The sequence below is a fragment of the Lampris incognitus genome, chromosome 1 (genome assembly GCF_029633865.1).
Source record: "Lampris incognitus isolate fLamInc1 chromosome 1, fLamInc1.hap2, whole genome shotgun sequence".
Classification (NCBI taxonomy): domain Eukaryota; kingdom Metazoa; phylum Chordata; class Actinopteri; order Lampriformes; family Lampridae; genus Lampris; species Lampris incognitus.
In genome coordinates, this window is record NC_079211.1 from 127,730,863 (window position 1) to 127,752,669 (window position 21,807).

Here is a 21,807-nt window from a genome sequence, read left to right on the forward strand (position 1 = left end):
CCCAGTGAATAATTTGCCGCGTTAAATTCTTGCTAATGTGAAAACTTGGACGGTAAAATGATTTTGATTCGTGTAAGTAGTCAGTTTACCATAAGGAGTCATTTAATGCAAGTAGTTGAAATATAGCGACCCCTGCTGGTTACCATCTAAAACTACAACCAGGGCATCAACAAGTGAAATAAACTCCAAGTTCAAATTTTCATTTATTTCGAACATGCAAAATAAAATAAAAAATGACCAAGCATTAAAAAAAAAAAATTTATAAAAATAAAACCAGAAGAAATTCAACAAGAATTCTCAGTCGAGAATCCAACAAAATGTATATATGAGCAGGAGGAAGTTACTACTTATAATTTCCTGTCCCCACGCTAATGCTCAATTAATAAACCTAAATAATAAACTTACGTGTCTTACACATCAGAGGATGCCATTCTCAATAACTATCTCACAATGAATCCATAAAAAAAATTATAAAAGAAATAAAAAATAAAAACAATAAAACATCCATCCATCCATCCATTATCCAAACCGCTTATCTTGCTCTGAGCGTCGCGGGGATGCTGGAGCCTATCCCAGCAGTGATTGGGTGGCAGACGGGGAGACACCCTGGACAGGCCACTAGGCCATCACAGGGCCCACACACACACACACACACACACACACACACACACACACACACACACACACACACACACACACACACACACACACACACACACACACACACACACACACCCTAGGGACAATTGAGTACAACCAATTCAGCTGACTTACATGTCTTTGGACTGTGGGAGGAAACCGGAGCACCCGGAGGAAACCTACACAGACATGGGGAGAACATGCAAACACCTCACAGTAACAATAACAATGTTTTCAACCAAAACCACCTTATTCCTAATTCTGATGCAGGAATCGCTTCTTGGCGTTTTGACAATTGCACCATCCATGGACAAAGAAAACAATAACAATGATTTCCAAGAAACAACAATAACAGTGTCCACCGTGGGTGTCACAAACATGAGAGGAGCAAAACCTCCTCCACATCCTTGTACCTCTTTTTGAATTGATTTAAACTTGTGCTTTCCTTGAGTTCTTCATCTTGACCATTCCACAAACTTACCCCATAATTTAAAATAAACATACTTTTGCGAGTGGTATTAACAGTGTTTCTTAAAATTCAATTCTCCTCTTAAATTGCACCCCCCCCCGCCCATCTGAGAACAATTGTTGTATGTTGCCAGGATGTAGATTATATCTTGCTTTGTACAACATTTGTAAGTCTTGAATTCTACCAGGTCCATGACCTTTATAGCGTGTGAATTTGAAATTTTTTTAGTGTGTTTCCTATATCTTACATTGTTTACTAACCTTATTGCTCTTATTTGTAGTACACATGGCCTGGCGGCTTGTCCAGGGTGTCTCCCCGCCTGCCGCCCAATCCCGCGACCCCAATTGGGATAAGCAGCTTGGATAATGGATGGATGGATGGACATAAAGATTGTAGGTTGCTTTTGTAGGTGTTCCCTCATACCGCCGTAATTCAAATATGGCAATACAAGTGAACAATACAGAATGTACAATGCTTTATGATCCAGAAGGTGCCTTGCCTTTCCCAATGCTTCTTGCCAATTTTTCTCACAAATCCCATATGAGGTTTCCAGCAGATTTTATGGTAAAGTATCACACCCAGAAAGTGTGGTCAAGCATCACACCCACTCATCACATTTGCATCATAGCAGTCCATTTATGACAGGCAGCTCTGGTTATAAAGTGTATATAAAGTATATTATCTCTTTTTGCAATTATATTTCAGAGATTCTCTTTTACATTCATTTATTCAACAAATCACAGTCATCTATCCCCTCAACAGAAGTTGTGACAGTGCCCTAAAATGCTTTATATAAAAACCATCAGCATGGTCTCATCTCGCTACGATAATGATACATTGCAGATTAGCAGCTCTTTGTGATGCAGAAAAACTTTAACATGAAACGTAAACCAGCAGAACTGATTCAGAATACATTCAAAGGCGGGGTAGTAATTGCACTTTAATGTTGAGCTATTTCATCAGATTTTGTCTAAAAAAGTTTCTGCACCCCAATATTACTTCAAAAACAATCCTTTAAATTAAGCCATATCCTGAGAATTTCTTTGGTTATTCGATCGTCTTTCAGTGTGAAACTATCAGCATTATGTATATTTCAGGAAAAATTACTTCTGTTGCAGACATTGGCAACCATGTGCCACGGAAATGCCAATAGTATGCAGGATTTTCATACAACTAGTCACTACAACTAATGTGTAAATAATGTGATGTGCATATAGGTTGAATGGAAACCTGCATACTCATTGCACATGGTTGCCTACCTCTGTTACTGTTTCAGCAACTGTGATGGCCTCGGGAGAAGTCTTGCCAAATGTACAGCAACTCGGATGGGGTGAATCCAGTGACAATGACCCGCAGGGCAAAGGTGCACCTCTCATAATCCAGCCGCCGCACCTCAAAGAGGTTCCTCAGAGACAGAAAACTTTGGGAGTACACGGGCCTGACCCCGAGCACATGAAGACACAACCCCACGTAGACGTCCTCCAGGGGAACCATCCTGACAAACCTGGAGGCCTTGGAGATCTTTGCGGCCAGGTCAGTGGAGAAGACGTACCCAGCACCAGATACATATGGAGGGAAGCTGTCCTCTGGGTACAAATCCTTTGCCAGATGCCACTTACTTTTGCTGTCCCTCCGTGGTCTCCCATCCGCAATAACTGAACCTGTGATGTAGTCCTGCCTGGGGCGGCCATCCAACAGTGTAATGAGGTAAAACACGTTTACAAATATATCAGCATCCACCTTCATTGCGTACGAGGCACCTTGGCAGTGGGTGGTGAGCCAGTTCATGATCATCATGGTCTTGATTGTCAAGTTGTGGTAGCTGTCCACAAAGTCCATTTGGATAATGTCGGCATGCTCTCTGCTTTCCCTCTGCAGGTCAGCTTGGACGTAGGAATTGAGACCCTCCTTAGAGAGGCCCACATAGAAGAGAGTGAGGGTGTCCACACCTGGGACAGGTGCGCCCCACGTTTTCCTGATGACCTCCCTTGATGCAACATCGCCTGGTGCAACTGGTACCATCAAAACCAGGAAGGGCTTTCGGTTTTCACATGCAGCAGGCTGGTTGAGAACATACTTGTACGTTGTTGGTGATAAAACCGCATGTTGTTCTGGAGGAACTGGACTTGGTTTCGGTGCATTAAATGTGATTTTAATTTGCAAGATGTGAAAGCACAGGATGAGCGCAAGTAAAACGGCGAGTAAGTTCACTAACCTGCGTGAAAAAGTTGTCCACATGGTAAAGAGAGGGGGGGGGGAGGTTAATTCAGCAGCCCGCACTGTTTTGGTTTCGTTTAACTCTGAGGATTAAATATACAGGTTAGTAAAACCTCGGTGGGTTAAATTAAAGTCACCGACTCACGTTGTCGACCAGCGTATTTACATCCGGTTTTGAAAAGCAGCCGCTCCCAGCAGGGCGACAGACGAACCAGGAAACGCCTCAGTTTCATTCCAACATGGCAAAAAGCCTGACAGCCGACTCCACACAGTAGCAGTTGTAGGTGTTTTTTCCCCCTCCCCTCTGATCCTTATCACTATATTTTCTTTCATTCTATGTTATTTTTATTATTCTTTTTGTTCATTTCCCTCTTCTATTTTTTAATCTTTATTTCTACTGTTGTTTTTTATTATGGGGCTTTGTTGATGTCGTTAATTTCCATGGTACACCTCTTTTGATTGTCTCCGTGCCCACATTTGTTGTAGTCATTGTATATTGACAAGATTTATTTATTTATTTATTTGTTTGTTTGTTTGTTTGTTTGTTGTTTTTTTTTGTAAAGTTCTATGCATCCATTATCCAAACCGCTGACCCTGGTCTCAGGGTCGCGGGGTAGCTGGAGCCTATCCCAGCAGTCATTGGGCGGCAGGCAGGGAGACACCCTGCACAGGCCGCTAGGCCGTCACAGTTCGTTTAAACGAATCTGTAGAGTTCGAGTCGTGGATATTTTAAAACGACCTACTGGTTTACATGAGATTTAGTTCTTTTGTCATACTAGTTGTTAGAACATTCACCAATGACCAGTATGGATGTGGAAAGCAACGAAAACAATAAGAATAATACTCTGGGGTGACATTTAAGATAGCGCGGTTCATTCACTTCCGGACTACAAACGAACTACAAATATATTCCAAGCCCCCTCCCCTTTTCCGGTTTATTCGCTGCTCTACTTACGGTCTGTTATCTTCTTTCTGGTGATTCTCTTCCTAATCAAACGTGATAAAAACGTGTGTGCTTTTTATTGCACCGTCCCTCCGATTTGGTAACGACGTCCAACACACCTGAACGAGATTTAAAATAAGATGAAAATAAATCAGATGTCAAATAGTGTATGTACACACACACACACACACACACACACACACACACACACACACACAGATTGGTATCGATAGATATAGCGATAGAATGGGAGAGAATAGAAATTACAGGGCCATTATTTTCACATGAAGAACCTTTTACCGTCCTACAAAATAGACGCAGGGACCAGTTATTTCTCTTAATGAATCGACAGTGAGCAACATAAACCCAACTTCCTGTAGTCAGCTCTATTGACAGATTTGTAAACCACCTGCCTTTCTTTTCAAATGCTGAAATGTTTTTATTCCTTTCTTCTTAAAGTAAAAAGTTGCTGACACCAGGTCCCATATTATAAACCCCTCTGCTCTTGTGTTAGAGATGTTCTTCATCTTCCCATGTTTCACTGCTGTAAAGAGGCATCTTTATGTACAGTATTCCTGTTCAAGCCCTCTGGCTATTTTACCCACCCCTCTTCAAAGACATTATGAGTCATTGGCCCTAATTAAGAAACAAAAAATCTGTCCCTTCCACCAAACTACAGGCCCATGTAGAGGCTTGCTTTCAGATCCTCAAATGTCAAGGAGACATCAACTTGAGGTTTTTAATAAGTTGATTTACAAATAGAATTATTTCAATTACTATCGTCATTATTATTATTATAAGTTAATAATGTTGTTTGGTTTAATTGGATTAATGTGTGTAACCCATTCAGTCAAACTCCTTGTCTGTGCAAACTTTCTTGTCTAATTTAACTGATTCTGGTTCTGTTTTAGAGGCCCAAATCTGTGATTGAGGTATATTTATACATACATTTTGTGTCTTTCTCAGCTGATTGCAATTTAAAATGAGGGCCTGTTTCACTCCGGTGTTTACCCCAAAACCTTTTTACAGCATCAGAAAACATCAGAAACTCAGATTTGGTTGTCGTTAAGTGTTCGTCCTTGTATTAAGAGACCTGTCCATCAATTTGGGAATGACAGCAGGTTTGGATTTTGGGGGGGGGGGGGCTTCCCTTTAGTTTACATTGAAATTAAGGATTGTCCCTTTAACTCATAATAATACTGGTTTCTAGTCCAGACAGAAATACAATAACATTTTATAACCTTTTACCAATATCACTGAGCAGCCAAGCCTGTAAAATTATTTTCTTATTAATCCACTGAAAACTTCCGATGGCATAAAAAAGAACTTTAGCCACCGAATTATTGAATGCAATGCCTCATTCACCCGAGATACTTATTAAGGGGGAAAAAGAAAACGGTTCTTACTTTTAAACAAACTTTTGTTTTATTGTCATACAGTTTACAGAGAAACACCTGTTGATCACCCAGTTATAAACAAAACTTGAAACCAATAAAAAGAAACTTAATTTACACAGGCATTCTTTAGAGGGTCAGTGGTTTAGTATCCTGCCCTATCACAGGGGAGCAGGGTAAAGGGGAAGATGACTAGGTCTCTAGTTTTGGCCTGCCCAACACAGTATTTTTCTCCACAAAGCATGATGACCTTACAATATCAATTCGATTTGCTCTTTTTTATGTTTTGGGCAACTTTTTTTTTTTTTGCAATCAACACATAACATTCTCTTGTTCCACATATATACGTACTGTATTCACATTTTGCAAAGAAAACAACAACAAAACAAAAAAAAAGAGTGATCACCCATTTCATTACATACTGAATAAACAGGTCCTGCCTCAGGGTCAAAGAATAAACAGAAATTGAAGCACGTCAGCATGAACTTTTCTCTGTGTAGCTTTTAAAATGCATGATACTGTAGCTGTAAGCTAGCTGGGGACATGTGTAAGACATTAGCGCAGTGCCCTTGAGGCTCACACAATCATTAAAAACAATGTAGTCCGCATGCACGCGGGATTATGATCCTTTTCTTCGGCGTGTCTTTTCTTCTCTTCGCCCACATATCACTTCGGATGACAGCATGTGTTGGACAAGGGGAAAAGAGGGAGTAGAGGGGAGGGAAACCAGGGACAGACAAAGCAACGCCAGGACGAGAAAAGGGTGAGTTAGTTAGAGGGACTCTACATCCAGCGTAAAGGTGTCTGACAGAGCTGTGTCGTCTGAGTGAAATATCCCCTTCGACCTATAAAAAACTTTTGAATTGAGATGAATACATGGACTGTACAAGTGTTAATCTCTGGAATAGAATTTCTCTTATAATCAAGTTTTAATTGATGTTTTCCCATTTAGAGGAGAGGCCCTGACACTAAACAAAAACCGCATGGAAAACGGCCCTCCTCTCTGAGACACCAAAGTGTAAAAAAAATAAAAAATAAAAAATGTGACTGAATGTAATATATGGTACTTGTATGCATAGCACCACATACTACATAGTGCCTGCCACAAGCGGCACGCAAATACACCTCTCTGCAAGTGCTGCAAAGTAAGAACGAGAGTGAAAAATACTTGGGCATGACAGAGTTTGCTTTTCTTTGGTGTATGAATAGGGATCAGGTCGAGCTTGATTTGAGCGGCATTCAAGTCCATTTTGATATCCAAACCTAATTTACATTGGCAGTATTTATACTGCATGCATTCATGTGAGAGCGGGATTGGTGGATTTAGAGTTGATTTAGAGCAGAGGACAATGGATAACCCTTAAGTCTGTGAGGAAAAAAAAGAAGAGAGAGAGATGGGTTGTTGGTTTGAGTGGAGGTCAGTGGAGATCTTGGCAGTAACTTTGGTAGCTGCAGGAGGTGTTGTGGACTGGAACGTGTTAGGGGGCTCGGATCAAGGTGGTTTGCGGGGTGTCTGGACGGAGTGGAGTGGCGGTGGTGACGGTGGTTTACGATCGTTTCCTCCTTCCTTCCAAGTTTCTGAAGTTGGATGGCCGAATCTTCATCTCAGCAAACTCAATCGAGTGCTCATGGCCCTTCCAGTGGAACCAGTTAACACCCTGAAAATATATGACGGACAGATTGTATTAGTCACGGAAAGGAGGTGGCTGTTGAAGTCAAAACACAACATTTACAACAACATCAAAATGAACATTAAAGTGGTGGTAAGCGATCCTGGGTGGAAGTTAGCAAGAACTAGCTATGTTTTGAAAACATAATCTGCCCCCTAATCTGCCTCAGAGCCATATGAATGCGCAAAATGATTGACAGCAAGTAGGGACTAATGGAGACGCTGGCTTGCAAAGAACTCTGCTGGTTGGCTGATAAGGAGTGGAGCAGAGAAAATGTTCTGTCTCTGTTTACAGTGTGTGGGATGACCAGAGACCGGATTTTTCTCTCAGTGTATCTACTTGCTTGATATCTGTTGGGATCTAGAAAGAGTTTGAACCAATGATACAGCCACTTAAAAAAAATGCACGCCTACTATTGCTTTAACCCTCATGCTCTGTTCACTAATTAGCAATGGATATATTGTTCACCGGTCACATTGACCCTGGCCACCTTTGGATTCTTTTTATTAGCAATATACCTACCTTGCTGTGACTGTTATCTCCATAACGTCCCATGAGGTTGACCCGGTGGCAGTTCTTATACCAGAAGGCACCCTTGTAGGACAGGGCACAGTTGGTGACGGCAATGTCATTATCATGGTCATAAGTGGAGAATGGACGACCATGGTGGTAGGTCATTGAATCACCTGCAGAGGAAAACAGCAAGAGAGAGTTTATCAATCGACCAATGCAATGTTTGTGTCATGAATAGGTCACATATCTAATTTACACAATCAATACCTACTGTAGTGTGGATTTTTGGTGCATTGCTCTCGTTAGCCCAGTATTCAAAATCTATTCTATTCTTTTCTATTCTATTCTGATGAAGTGTAGTGTAGTGTAGTTTTTGTGTTGCAGCTTAGTTTATTCTTTTCTAGATTTCTCTAGTGTGGGCTAAAATTAAATGAAACTGAATGATAGCTATTACTGATAGATAGATATCATTGGGAGGGTACCTACATATTGAATGACAAAATGACACCAAAAAGAAAATTAGCTCTCATGGGAAACCAGTAGATAAAGAAAGTGTCCTTTAAGGAGATTTTCAAATTAATTAATACGAAAGAAGGCAGCCCAGGGTTAATTCTGAAAAACATTACAATGCCTTAAAGGGAAAATTTGCTGTATCTCAACTTTATCTCCATATGCACTCAGTAATGCTCACTATAGGATGGCAGCATTTCTCTCCTCTTGTGCCGTGTCAATGAGGTGCAGTGTGGATAGGGCAAAAATTTACCTGTTAACGACATCATAGCCGTGGATTTGAATCTATTGAAAAATACAACCCCCGTCTCATCCTGATTCTCAGGCAATTCACATTTACCAACAGATTCCTTCATTTTGATCATGCTAATTTTAACACATGAAATACAAAAAGCAGAAATGGCCTGTAGAAATGTTCATAACAGATGAGAATGTGATGGATGAGGACTTCTTTCATGATGTTTTGGCGGAGTCCACAGTACAGCTACGCATACTTTCAACTATTTGGATTTCTTTTTTTTGCTTCTATAACTTCAAGTAACATTCGAGGTTGACACAACACCCACAATTATGGCTGCAAAATTTCCTTTAATTTGCTGACTAGTGGCACAACAAGGTCCACCAACATATTTCCGCTGGTAGACTTTGACCCAGGCAGAGTCATGGTTGGGCTAAAAGTTGTACAAACACATAAAATTTACACTGTGCATTGATCTTTTTGACATAATTGTTGATTTAAAAAAATTTTTTTGGGGGGATTTTACCCCCCTTTTTCTCCCCAATTGTCAATTGTACTTGGCCAATTACCCCACTCTTCTGAGCCGTCCTGGTCGCTGCTCCACCCACTCTGCCGAGTCGGAGAGGGCTGCAGACTACCACATGCCTCTTCCGATACATGTGGAGTCGCCAGCCACTTCTTTTCACCTCACAGCGAGGAGTTTCGCCAGGGGGACGTAGCACGTGGGAGGATCATGCTATTCCCCCAGTTCCCCCGAACAGGTGCCCCGACCGACCAGAGGAGGCGCTAGTGTAGCGACCAGGACACATACCCACATCTGGCTTCCCACCCGCAGACATGCATATTGTGTCTGTAAGGACGCCCGACCAAGCCGAAGGTAACACGGGGATTCGAACTGCTGATCCCTGTGTTGGTAGGCAACGGAATAGACCGCCATGCCACCCGGACGCACATTGTTGATTTTTTTGTGAAGACGGACCCACCTGCAGTGCCACTATATCCTCCTACATGGACCTTGTAGCGGGTTCGAGGTTCAGAGACAGAGAACTTGTCGTAGTGAGCGTAGGCTGTCTCTCCTTTATCTCTCAGGTCGACTCTCAGCTCATACTGACCTCCGGCTGTGATCTTATGGAGATTACTCAGACCTGATGGGAGAAATGGGATTACTGGAACTAGGCATGGTGGAAATATGACAAACTGAAATGGGAATAAAGCCACGATAAAGGTCATGATGATAATGATGTTAATGATGACTGTGGTAACGAGGCCACCTTCTTATATATATGGCGTAATATCTTGTCTCATTACTGTTTTGTGATAGAGAAATGTACCCAGCCAGAATTCGTCGTTCATGTCACCAAAGCCAGCGGTGTAGTTCTTCCAGTTGCGGAAGAACTCCAGTTTACCGCTCTGCCGTCTGACAAACACCTGCAAGAAAATAATAAAAAACAAAACCAGTGCTAAGGACATGAGAAGTAGATAAGTCACTATAAAATCTAACTTTGAGTTCAATGGCTGTTTCAGATTCACTACCAAAAACATATTCACCTATATTAAAGGTTCCCTTAATTACTTACTTACTCAACTTTCTTTCAAAGAGCACCAACAGTCTTTTTCCATTGGTGTATTAATTGACATTAAGTAGCACACAGAAGAAAGAAGGTATTTGTGGATTTCATTTGTAAGACAGTCAGGTGTCTTTTTAACATTTTAGATAAATGCAAAATGTCTTACAGTAAGTTGAACAGGAAGTATTTCAGTGTGTTGTTCAGGTTGACTTTTACTTTGACTTTACTTTGACGGGGCACAAACAGTAGATTGAAATAAAACCACACAAAAACTAATGCGTGATCTTCCGGTTTAGGGATTTTACATTTTTTTTTTATATAATATGGACTAAACCATCCTGCTTCTCTATTTACACATCACAGAAAAAAACTACATTAGTAATTTAGGAATAAAGTGATGCTTGGTAATAAATATGAAATATTCATTCCCCTTGCGCACTTGGTGGAGTTCAAGGCAAAGCCCTCATGGTGATGAGGATTCAGCATTTTGCCCAAAGTCCCTTTAAGTAAAGCTGATGCTTGCTGACTGACACAAGGGCTTTAACCAGGTCCTATAGCTGAAAGATTGTCTCTGTACAGACTACTACCCTGCTGCTGAATGGACTTTGTTAACATATAACACTTACGATCCATCCACCTCCATCTGCAGTCATGTCGCAGTAGACCTGAGTGGCCTGGCTCTCATCTCCACCCAGGTAGATGGTGTAAAGACCTGAGGTGGTGTCTCCGTTCAGCAAGGTCTGGGAACAGTCCTTGGGGTGTCTGTACAGCACACCAGCTACACACACACACACACACACACACACACACACACACACACACACACACACACACACACACACACACACACACACACAGGTACATATGATTGGATTGTAATGATGGTGAATAAGTAGACAGATTGTCACGGTGGGTGGTTGGAAGGAAAAAGGACCAGAGGATTTCTGTTTGTAAGTGTCGCTCTGCAAGATTGTTCATCTCAGCAAGTTGCTGATTGAGAATCAGCCAATGAGTTTGCTATTCGAGACTGATTAAAAATAAAGATTTATATTTATTTCAATAATTCCAAAGCCCCGTTCACACAGGTGCTAACTACAGTTGTTGCTCCCCATTTGAATGTTTAACCCAAGCTAAGTTCACATTCAGTCCACTTATTAATGGGAATGACAACTGACAGTACTGAGTCCTTCCTGGAAACAGGAAGTGACAACAGAAGATGACTCCAGTTTCTATGCAAATGAGCTTGGCTGCATATTTATGGACCTGACAATTGGAGAATGATGTGCTGCATTCAACAGCAAAACGCTCCCTGAATGTTTCACTCCCTTCTAAACAATGGCAGGGGCAGCAGGTCATGGTTCAACTTGGACAGATGCTGAGACAAAATTTGCTGCTGGTAAAAAAGTGAAAACACACGTCTTCTCTAGCTTCTCTCAGCAGATATAAACAAAACTTTAAGGGCCTCCCTCATATTTGTTGACATTGGAGATGCAAATGTGAACGGGGCCTTAGTTCAACTGTTATCCTAAAATTTGGCACATCTCTTCACTCTTAACAAGTGAAAAATCACAGATTTGAGAAAAGTCTTGAAACGTCGGTTTGCAGCAACTGAAAATTTCTCACCTCATTTGCAGCTTTTTTGTTCTAAAGTAAAAAAAAAAAATTCAACAGACAGTGCCAATGGGAAGTTGTATACCAACTCACTGGTAGTGAAGACAGTGGTGATGACCCTGCTCCTCTTAGGTCCAGCGATGGCCTGCAGCCTGACCGAGTACTCGGTGGAGGCGCTGAGCTGGGCCATGTTGTAGGAGATGGCAGTTGGGCTCAGGATGACCTCCTAAAAGGAAGAACCCAAAGTAAACACGATATGTCAAATAAGAGGAACACATTTCTACCAGGACTCCGCAGTCTACACCCATCTACAAGCCAGTGGCCACTCTTTCAAGGATGAGGATGTGCACATCCTTGACAGGGAGGAATGCTGGTTTGAACAGGGAGTCAAAGAGGCCATCTATGTGACGAGGGAACGACCATCCCTGAACCGGGGGGGGGGGGGGGGGGCTAACAGTAGGGTACATCTGTCGCCATTTTATAATACTAAGATTGTAACTATTCTCCAATCCTCTGTGAATAGTACACATGGCCATTGTACGTAACTCTAATTAATATTCACGGTAATTTGCATATGAAACCGATCGTTGGTTTCAGTCGTCATGCCACTGTAGTATTGTTTATAAGGGTGGGGATACCTGCAGTCAGTTGAGACTGAAGAGGTCACTCAGGTGAGTGATGAAACATATCTCCCAATAAACATTATGTCCAGATGAACTGATTCAATTTTCTGTGATTTCCTTACCTGGATTATTGAGTATGCATAAAGACACTTCTGTCGTTTCTGCTGTTTTCTTTTAACCACTACCTTGTTGCTGCTACTCCTTGTGTTTGGGTGTGTTCACAGTGGGTTCTTGTTAATGGTAGTGGTGTTAGTGATGGCAGTGCCAGATGTGTTTATATGTAAATAGTAAAATAAATAAACTCTTGGGGCGCCCTGGTGGCTCCCCTAGTAGAGTGCATACTACATAAGGCTGAGTCCTTACCCCAGAGGCCTGGGTTCGAAGCCGGCCCAGGCCCTTTGCTGCATGTCATCCCCTCTGTCGCCCCTGCCTTTCCTGTCTCTCTCTATTGCCATCAAATAAAGGCAGAAAATGCCAAAAATAAATAAATAAATAAATAAATAAACTCTTATTGATACTGAAGATCTTGTCATTGATATGACAAACTGTGAAGGGTGCTTCTCAACAAAACATGTGTTTATTGGTTAATTTAATTTCCTCTATGTCTCAGGAAGGAGCATATGTGGCACTCTTACATGTAAAAATGCCATCTCATTTCCGCTCCACAGCAGATCATCCTTTTCCATTTCTTCCTGTCCTCTGCATCTTCCTCTGTCACACCAGCCACCTGCATGTCCTCCCTCACCACATCCATAAACCTTCTCTTTGGCCTTCCTCTTTTCCTCTTCCCTGGCAGCTCCATAATCAGCATCCTTCTCCCAATATAATCCTTAATCCAACATATATCCTTCTCCCAATATAATCGTTCCCAATCCTGTCCTTCTTTGCTATGCCCAGTGAAAATCTTAGCATCTTCAACTCTGCCACCTCCAGCTCCGCCTCTTGTCTTTTCATCAGTGACACTGTCTCCAAACCATATAACATAGCTGATCTCACAACACATCTTGTAAACCTTCCCTTTCACTCTTGCTGGTATCCTTCTGTCACAAATCACTCCAGACACTCTTCTCCACCTAGTTTTTTTTATATCCTTAGATAGTATGGTAAATACTCACAGACATCTAAACATATTTGCACTCTAAACTAAACTAATATCACTTTTGACAACTGTATGAACCGCATGGGGAAAACGATCCCCAGTCTGCAACCAGACACTGTAGTGTTATTCATACCTGTTGCTTTGGTAACTTAACTTTTTTTTTTTGGAATAATTTTGATTTTTATGGCTGTTGGAATAACAAATATATTATCTACCCACCCTGACAGTCCCATCGGCAGACTCAAAGCTGAGGATGTAGCCGGTGATGTCGGCTCGGGGAGGTCTCCATGTCAGGAGGGAGCTCTCCGTCTGGATGTTACTGGCTGCCAAATCCTGAGGGGCGTCAACACCTAAGACACGCAACAGAATTAAATTAAAATTAAAATAATTAAATTAAATTAATTAAAATATCTACACTACAAAAAAGAAGAAGAAAAGTTTATCAAGGTATTTAATCAGTGCGAAAACTTGCCACAATAATGGCACAATAATGGCACCCTGGTCAGGTCAACTTCATTCTTGTAGTGCAGTAATTATTGTGATTAATTAATTTATCTTGTTACTTCTATATGCAAAAGTTTGTCCCAGTTTTGACATGGCATTTTTGCACTGTAAAAATATCAGAGGGTACTTCTTTCTTTTTTTTTTTGGTTCCCCCTCTTTTCTCCCCAGTTGTATCCGACCAATTACCTGACTCTTCTGAGCCATCCTGATCGCTGCTCCACCTGCTCTGCCAATCCAGAGAGGGCTGCAGACTACCACATGCCTCCTCCAATACATGTGGAGTCACCAGCCACTTCTTTTCACCTGACAGTGAAGAGTTTCACCAGGGGGACGTAGTGCATGGGAGGATCACGCTATTCCCCCTGAACAGGCGCCCTGACCGACCAGAGGAGGCGCTAGTGCAGCGACCAGGACACATACCCACATCCGGCTTCTCACCCGCAGACACGGCCAATAGTGTCTGTAGGGACGCCCGACCAAACCGGAGGTAATACAGGGATTCGAACCGGTGATCCCCATGTTGGTAGGCAATGAAATAGACCGCTACACTACCTGGATGCTCAAGAGGACACGTTTTTAATGAGAACGTTGTATGTGGGGGCGCTAAACAAACACAATGCATCACTACACAGAGCGCCAAGTGTAAAAGCCAAGGCTTTGACTGGAGCAGATTAAAATGACTTATGAGGAAGAGAGCAAGTCAGAGACAGAAGGGGTAGGAGGCCTAAATACTGCATAGAGGTTATGACAAGTGGTCATAACATGGATATTTTGTGGATATAGAGGCTGTACACCAATGGTGGAAATACACAAAAAGTCCCCATACTTCTAAGAGCAAAACATGAAACGATGTACAATCAGTACCACATAGTATATCAAATACAAAATGTATAAAACTACACGATAGCGAAGGAGCTACTAATACTTCCCGCTTCCATAGATATGTTGCCACAGGTGAGGCCAAAGCCATAAAATAAAATAAAAACATTCCACTCTCCAATAATAATGATATTTCAAGGTGTATATTTTTATTTTGATTTTGATATACTTTATTAATCCCCATGGGGAAATTATGCTCTGTATTTAACCCATCCTAGCTGTGCAGCTAGGGGAAGTGGGCAGCTGCCGTGCAGCACCTGGGGACCAATTCCAGTTCATCTTGCCATGCCTTGGTCAGGAGCAGACAGGAGTATTAACTCTAACATGCATGTCTTTTTGATCGTGGGGGAAACCGGAGCACCTGGAGAAAACCCACCCTAGACATGGGGAGAACATGCAAACTCTACACAGAGGACAACCTGGGATGACCCCCAAGGTTGGACAACCCTGGGGTTCAAACCCAGGACCTTCTTGCTGTTAGACAACAGCACCAACCGCTGGGCCACCACACTGCCCATATATATATATATATATATATATATATATATATATATATATATATATATATATATATATATATATATATACACGCGTATGTGTGAACCCTGTGATGCTTGGTGGGCTGTCCAGGGTGTCTCCTCGCCAGCCGCCCAATGATTGCTGGGATAGGCTCCAGCATCCCATGACCCCAATTGAGATAAGCGGCTTGGATAATGGATGGATGGATGTATATGTGATATTTCAAAGATAAAAGCCAAATGCATATTGATTGGTCATTTTCGCTGTAGACTTTTTCCATTGTGAATGGAGGCCTGAGTGAAAACCTTTGGGAATCACAGATCTACACTGAAGCAGTATCAGGCCCTGTCCATCTGCTCTACTTATATAAGCTTTACTTATCTCTCTGTATGCTGTTCGACACATCCCTGCAACAAATTTCACAAATTACTGAAAATTTTGTGAAGTGCATGAAATATATTGCCATTCTCATCCGGTTGCAGCATGTCCAAAAGGCCATTATACAAAAAGTTGAAATACAGACCTGGTTTTCAGTAAACAAACAGAAACATGAATTATCTGGTAACCTCTCAAAAGAAAAATGGTGTTCAATCAGTGTTGTATATGATTCTTAGACTTTGAGGCCGCTCACCAGTGGTGAAATCCGTTGTGGTGGCGGCGCTCTTGGCAGAATCTAGTACAGCATAGACTTTGACAGTGTAGTGGGTGGCTGGGGTCAAAGAGCTCATGTCAAACTCCACTATGTTTCCTGACACCCGCTCCATCACTGGGGCCACTGCAAAACAACAAACACACACATGTCTTAACAATGTCTTCCAGCATTTGGACTTCTATATATCTTCAGTGTTGTATGTTGGTTGTCTGCAACTTATTCCTCTCGGCGCACATATTTATTCCAAAGCTATTTCTATTTTTAAGGATACTGTATGAAGAAATAAAGTAATCAAAAAATAATAAATGAATTAGGTAAATGGTAATGTTTGTTAACTAACACACACATACATATGCACACATGCACACAAACAGATGGTTGCACAAACATACTTTGCACTGAATTAAACGATAATTTGCTTCATATATGCAAATCTGGAGATTTACATTTGCTTGAGTTTGTATGTGCTAGCATGTTTGCGCGTGTGTATGTATGTGTATTTTATATGTGTGCCTACATTACATACCAGTGTCTGCGCTGTAGGTGATGACATAGCCATCTACAGTAGCAATTGCAGGCTGCCAGAGCAGCAGAGCTTCAGTGTCTGTGATGTTGACTGCAGTCAGGCCGCGTGGCTTATCCAGAGCTGTAACACACACACACACACACACACACACACACACACACACACACACACACACACACACACACACACACACACACACACACCATAGTCAGTGTATGAGCTAAATCTCCCATGACTAGTACCTGTGGACACAGCTGGTGTGTATTGTGTGAATGAAGCATGAGACTGAGCTACCTTCGGGCATGTGTCCAGTCTCTGAACCGAAAACACCCTCAATAGGGAACAACAACATATTTTTTCTCTTTTAAAGATAAGCCCAACAGGATTAAACTATGATGGTTCCTATATTCAAATCGGTCACTGCAGCAATAAAAACACAGGATATTGCCAAGAATATGACAAAAACTCCATAAAACCCTAAACAACAGCTCATCCATCAATGTTTCCTGTGTCTTTATTTCGTATCTCCTAAGGCACATACAGGACACGAAAGACAACTAATCCGTTGAGTCACCCAACCTTTTTTGATTCGCCGCCATTTTGCACTGTACGAGAACTAAACACCACGATGCACATCTTGCAGAACTGTCCCAAGGTACAAACCTTTTGGTCCAATCTAGTAACTTTTTTCTGCAGTTTCCTGATATGATAACCGATGAATGATCATTCCTTGTTCCGTCAAACGGTGGTTAAACGTGAGCTACAAACCAATACTTGTGTGTGTGTGTGTGTGTGTGTGTGTGTGTGTGTGTGTGTGTGTGTGTGTGTGTGTGTGTTTGTGTGTGTGTGTGTATATATATATATATATACATACAACTTTGTTAAAAGAAACACTCAACGGTAGGGAAAGTGCTCAACAAATAAGGAGCAAAATAATCCAGTGAGTCCAGTAAATTCTTTATGAGACAGTACAAGCCTGTTTCATGACATAAGCAATCTGTCAATAAAGCTACATGGGTAAGAACATACCATTTACTGCCTCGTCATGCACATCACGTGCACAACGTCCAATGGGGGAGGGAGAGGTGCCTACTTCCAAAAATTCAAAAACACATGATCGCTAATGGTCTAATTGGGGGACGGGGGGTTGGTATTTGTCTATTGGCATAATTTATTTATAATTACAAAATAGGTGCCTATATCTATGTCTGCAACTGCTGGCCAATTCATTCCTGTTATTCAATGTGGACCTTTCTGGTTTGCAAATGATAAAATATGTTTCAGTTAGACATACATAGATTGCACATTTTACTACTGGTTTAATGTGCTTTGTTTTTTGAGAGGATTTTCCAGGTGGTTGAATAATTAATGTTTCTGTCTGCCTATGACCAAATATAATGGTTGTTTCTAAAGCTACACGTGTGCATTAAACCTCTTTTTGAATGTTCCCTCTGTTAGACCAACGTATGTCTCTGTTTTGTCATTGTCATTTCTTGTCACTGTAGCTTGGTAGAGAACTCCTTTTGTCTGGCATTTTCTTTCGAGGGGGCATAAGCGCTATATAAATGTAATTATTAGTATTATTATGAGTCGTTCACATGGCAGTTGCAGTGGGGGGAGTCCGATTGTGATGAACGTGTCGTTGATTTGTTCATGATTCTTGTGTTGTAGGACAACATTATTTGTTGAATGTTAGGCATGCAGCTGTAACTAATTTTGATGGTGTTCCTATTGAATATCATCCTCAGTTGATGATCCGGGGTAAAGTATTTATCCAAAAGTTCAAAAAACTGCTTACCAATGTTTGTGGCCATGGTATCACTGTAGTGGGGGTTGTACCAGGTGATGTTTCCTCTTCTGCTACGTTTGTTGGTTTCTGGCAGTCAGTATTTAATGGCAGGTTGTCCTTGAGCTTAAAATTGTAGCCGCTCTTTTGTAATGCATCTTGGTATGGGGGTGTAGCGTCATTGAAGATGAACTAATGCGATGATAATTTTGAGAGACTTCTATTAATGCTTTCTGGGATGTTCTTCAAGATGGAGGGGTGGGTGGTTGCTTTCTCTATGGACATACTGCAGGGTGTTGTTGGGCTTAATGTACAGCTTGTATGTGCCATTCCTAAGGTTCATTGAGATGTCCAGAAAGTCCATTTGTTTTTTGTTTGCTTCAATTGTGATTTTTAGCCCATTGTTTGAGAATATTTTCCATATTGTTTTCTTAATTTGCTCGACCTCTCTTGGTGTTTTGCTACATCATCTCTATAGAGTCCAACATTGATGTCTAGGTCTTGTAGTTGAGATAACAAATATATTCCAATTAGTTTCCACCCCATCGAAACTGCCCATGGTTATGTCAAATTTGCTATTACCTTTTTTTCTGCCAAGGGTCTCCATTGTGGTACAAAAGTGATTCCTTTTCCTGGTTTATAATGTCTCTGTCTTGCAAGGATATCACCGAGTGTTTAGCGGCAAAATGGATGGATTTGGATAGTAACTCTTTGCTTATGGAGGGGTAGAACTCACAGATATCAAAACATATAAATTTGCAGTTCTTCTTGTCATCTTTGTTCTTAAACCATTCTAATACTTGGTCCGTGTTTTTCCATTGGTTTACGGGAACTTTTTTCAAGATTTGATCGGTCATGTTTTCGATGTTTTTTTTACTTATCTTTCCGATTTCCGGTTTGGTGGGGTTGATCAATCTACATGTTGGCTTGTTTAAAAAGTTTGGTTTGTGGCCCTTCAGGCTGATAAATATATATTTATGTACTGAATTTGCCTATGTCAGGGTCAACTGAGCTAAATTGTAAATTATTGTCACATAGAAAAACAGTGTTTTCGGTTTGGTTTTTTTTTGGGGTGGGATTCCCCCCCCATTTTTCTCCCCAATTTTATCCGCCCAATTACCCCACTCTTCCAAGCCGTCCCGGTCACTGCTCCACCTCCTCTACTGATCCAGGGAGGGCTGCAGACTATGACATAACTCCTCTGATACATGTGGAGTGACCAGCCACTTCTTTTCACCTGACAGCGAAGCATTTCATCAGGGGATGTAGCACGTGGGAGGATCACACTATTCCCCAAGTTCCCCCTCCCCCCTAAACAGGCAGTCCGATCGACCACGGGAGGCGCTAGTGCAGCGACCAGGACACATACCCACATCCGGCTTCCCACCCGCAGACACGGCCAGTTGTGTCTGGAGGGAGGCCCGACCAAGCTGGAGGTAACATGGGGATTTGAACCAGCAATCCTTGTGTTGGTAGGCAATGGACTAGACCGCTACGCTACCCGGACGCCTGTGTTTTTTGTTTTTATCAGAGCTTCACCAAAATGATGCAGCAAATGTAAACCAAACTTTTGAACAAACGTTTATCCTCTTAATTATGATTTCGCATTTGAACTAAACATAATTTCACATACTTACATGCTATTGCGGTGAGTTTGAGTCTAGCTGCAGAGTAAAGGATCAGATGGTGTTCATTACCTTCTATGTACATGGCACAGCTGGTTTAAGTTGCATGAATCAGCAATGCCCACTGAAGTAAACTGTATTTTGAATTTGTACTGCATTTTACTAAGTGACTCTTTAACTCTGTTTGATTATTATTGTTTATTTTCCTTTAATTTCTTTAACTCTTTACCTTATTCTTTTAATCATTTTATCTTGGTCTGTATCTCTTTTTTAATGTGTTTTTATGCTTTTATGTAAAGCACGTTGAACCGCGTTTGCATATGAAATGTGCTTTATAAATAAATTGGCCTAGCCTTGGTGTGATCTTCCAGTATCAATTATCCTTGGTTATCTTTACTTTGAGATGTTCTGTGCGGCGTGTGTGTGTGTGTGTGTGTACACCAGATTTTTCTATATTCATTGGGACCAAATGTCCCTATTGTGATAGAAAGGATAGATTTGTTTGTTGGTTGTTTTCTTTTTTCTTTATTTTATGTGAGTCTGCAAGTACTGGACGCTGCTGTGAACCAGAGTCAAATTCCTTGTGCGCATAGGCACACTTGGCTGACTCCGATTCTGGAAAACCATAAACCACCTACCTTGTAGGGACATTTTATGGGTCCCCATGAGGAGAAGGGTCTAATTTAGGGTTAGGACTTTGGTTTAGGGTGTGTGTGTGTGTGTGTGTGTGTGTGTGTGTGTGTGTGTGTGTGTGTGTGTTGGTGTGTGTGTGTGTGTGTGTGTGTGTGTGTGTGTGTGTGTGCATGTGCGTGTGTGTTTTAAGTTAGGTGCCACTTACCCATGGTGACACTGTCTGAACCAGGCTCGCTTTCCCTTTGACCTTTGACAGCGATGATGGTGACCTGGTAGGTAACACCAGGGGTCAAGTTGGCCAGCACAGTGTGAGACTCGGTGCCGTCCACTGTCACAGTATTTGGACTCCCTGCATGTCATTAAAGAAAGTAGGAGGTGAAACGTGATATACGCTTAGTTTAGTTTGGTTGAGAAGCCCTACTTATTCACCTGGAAAGATACTTTACCCTGTTTCCTTAGTATGAACGCATTGGTAAATACTCTAACGACTAATCCTTCTCTGTAGATTTCACCGTTTTCTCACAGCTAACCAAAGACAGCTCACAACATGAAGATTTCATGGTGAATTCTATTCTCCCACCAAATCTTCATCTCATTTGAATCAAATCTTTTCTAATCTCCAAAATTAGGTTATTTTTATCAATCGCCGATCTGCAAAAAGTTGTACTTGCTTTTATCTATTCTCGGCTTGACTATTGCAATGCACTTTACTCTGGTATCAGCAAGGGCTCCCTCTACCGTCTGCAGTTGGTACAAAACACCACTACTCGGCTCATTACCGGGACAAAGAGGCATGACCGTATCAGTCCTGTGCTTGCCTCCTTACACTGCCTCCCTGTTATATCGCGAATTGATTGAAATTTTTATTGCTCACTTTTAAAGCTTTAAATGGTCTTGCTCCAACATACATTTCTGATTTATTGACCTGGTATGTGCCCTCTCGACCAGTAAGATCCACAGATGGAGCCCTGCTGGTTATTTCCAGGTCTCAGTTTGTTACAAAGGGTGATCGGGCTTTTGCTGTTAGAGACCCCACACTACGGAACTCTCTTCCTGTTCAATGTAGACAATCCAAGTCTCTAGCTTCTTTTAAATCTCTTCTTAAAACGTTTCTTTTTATGAAAGCTTTTACAAATGCTTGATATTTGTTTTTTATTTATGCTGTTTTTGTTTTTGCGCTTACTTGTCT

The 21,807-nt window shown here is 41.5% G+C and overlaps 2 protein-coding genes across 2 annotated transcripts in view; both read right to left on the reverse strand.

The window, feature by feature from the left end:
- Positions 1-837: 837 nt before the first annotated feature.
- b3galt8 (beta-1,3-galactosyltransferase 8) lies at positions 838-3,549 on the reverse strand. The gene has a single exon (XM_056292285.1). It carries the CDS (start codon positions 3,344-3,346, stop codon positions 2,381-2,383), a length of 966 nt encoding a protein of 321 aa, XP_056148260.1. The 5' UTR covers positions 3,347-3,549; the 3' UTR covers positions 838-2,380.
- Positions 3,550-7,209: 3,660 nt separating this feature from the next.
- tncb (tenascin Cb) overlaps positions 7,210-21,807 on the reverse strand; it is a 48,651-nt gene continuing 34,053 nt past the window's right edge. Inside the window, exons 13-22 of the mRNA XM_056286786.1 lie at positions 20,824-20,967; positions 16,575-16,694; positions 16,028-16,171; positions 13,714-13,844; positions 11,866-11,998; positions 10,788-10,939; positions 9,925-10,021; positions 9,577-9,738; positions 7,855-8,018; positions 7,210-7,320 (exon numbers count right to left, since the gene is read on the reverse strand). Of these exons, the coding sequence (XP_056142761.1) occupies positions 7,210-7,320; positions 7,855-8,018; positions 9,577-9,738; positions 9,925-10,021; positions 10,788-10,939; positions 11,866-11,998; positions 13,714-13,844; positions 16,028-16,171; positions 16,575-16,694; positions 20,824-20,967 (1,358 nt within the window). The remainder of the gene's footprint in view (positions 7,321-7,854; positions 8,019-9,576; positions 9,739-9,924; positions 10,022-10,787; positions 10,940-11,865; positions 11,999-13,713; positions 13,845-16,027; positions 16,172-16,574; positions 16,695-20,823; positions 20,968-21,807) is intronic.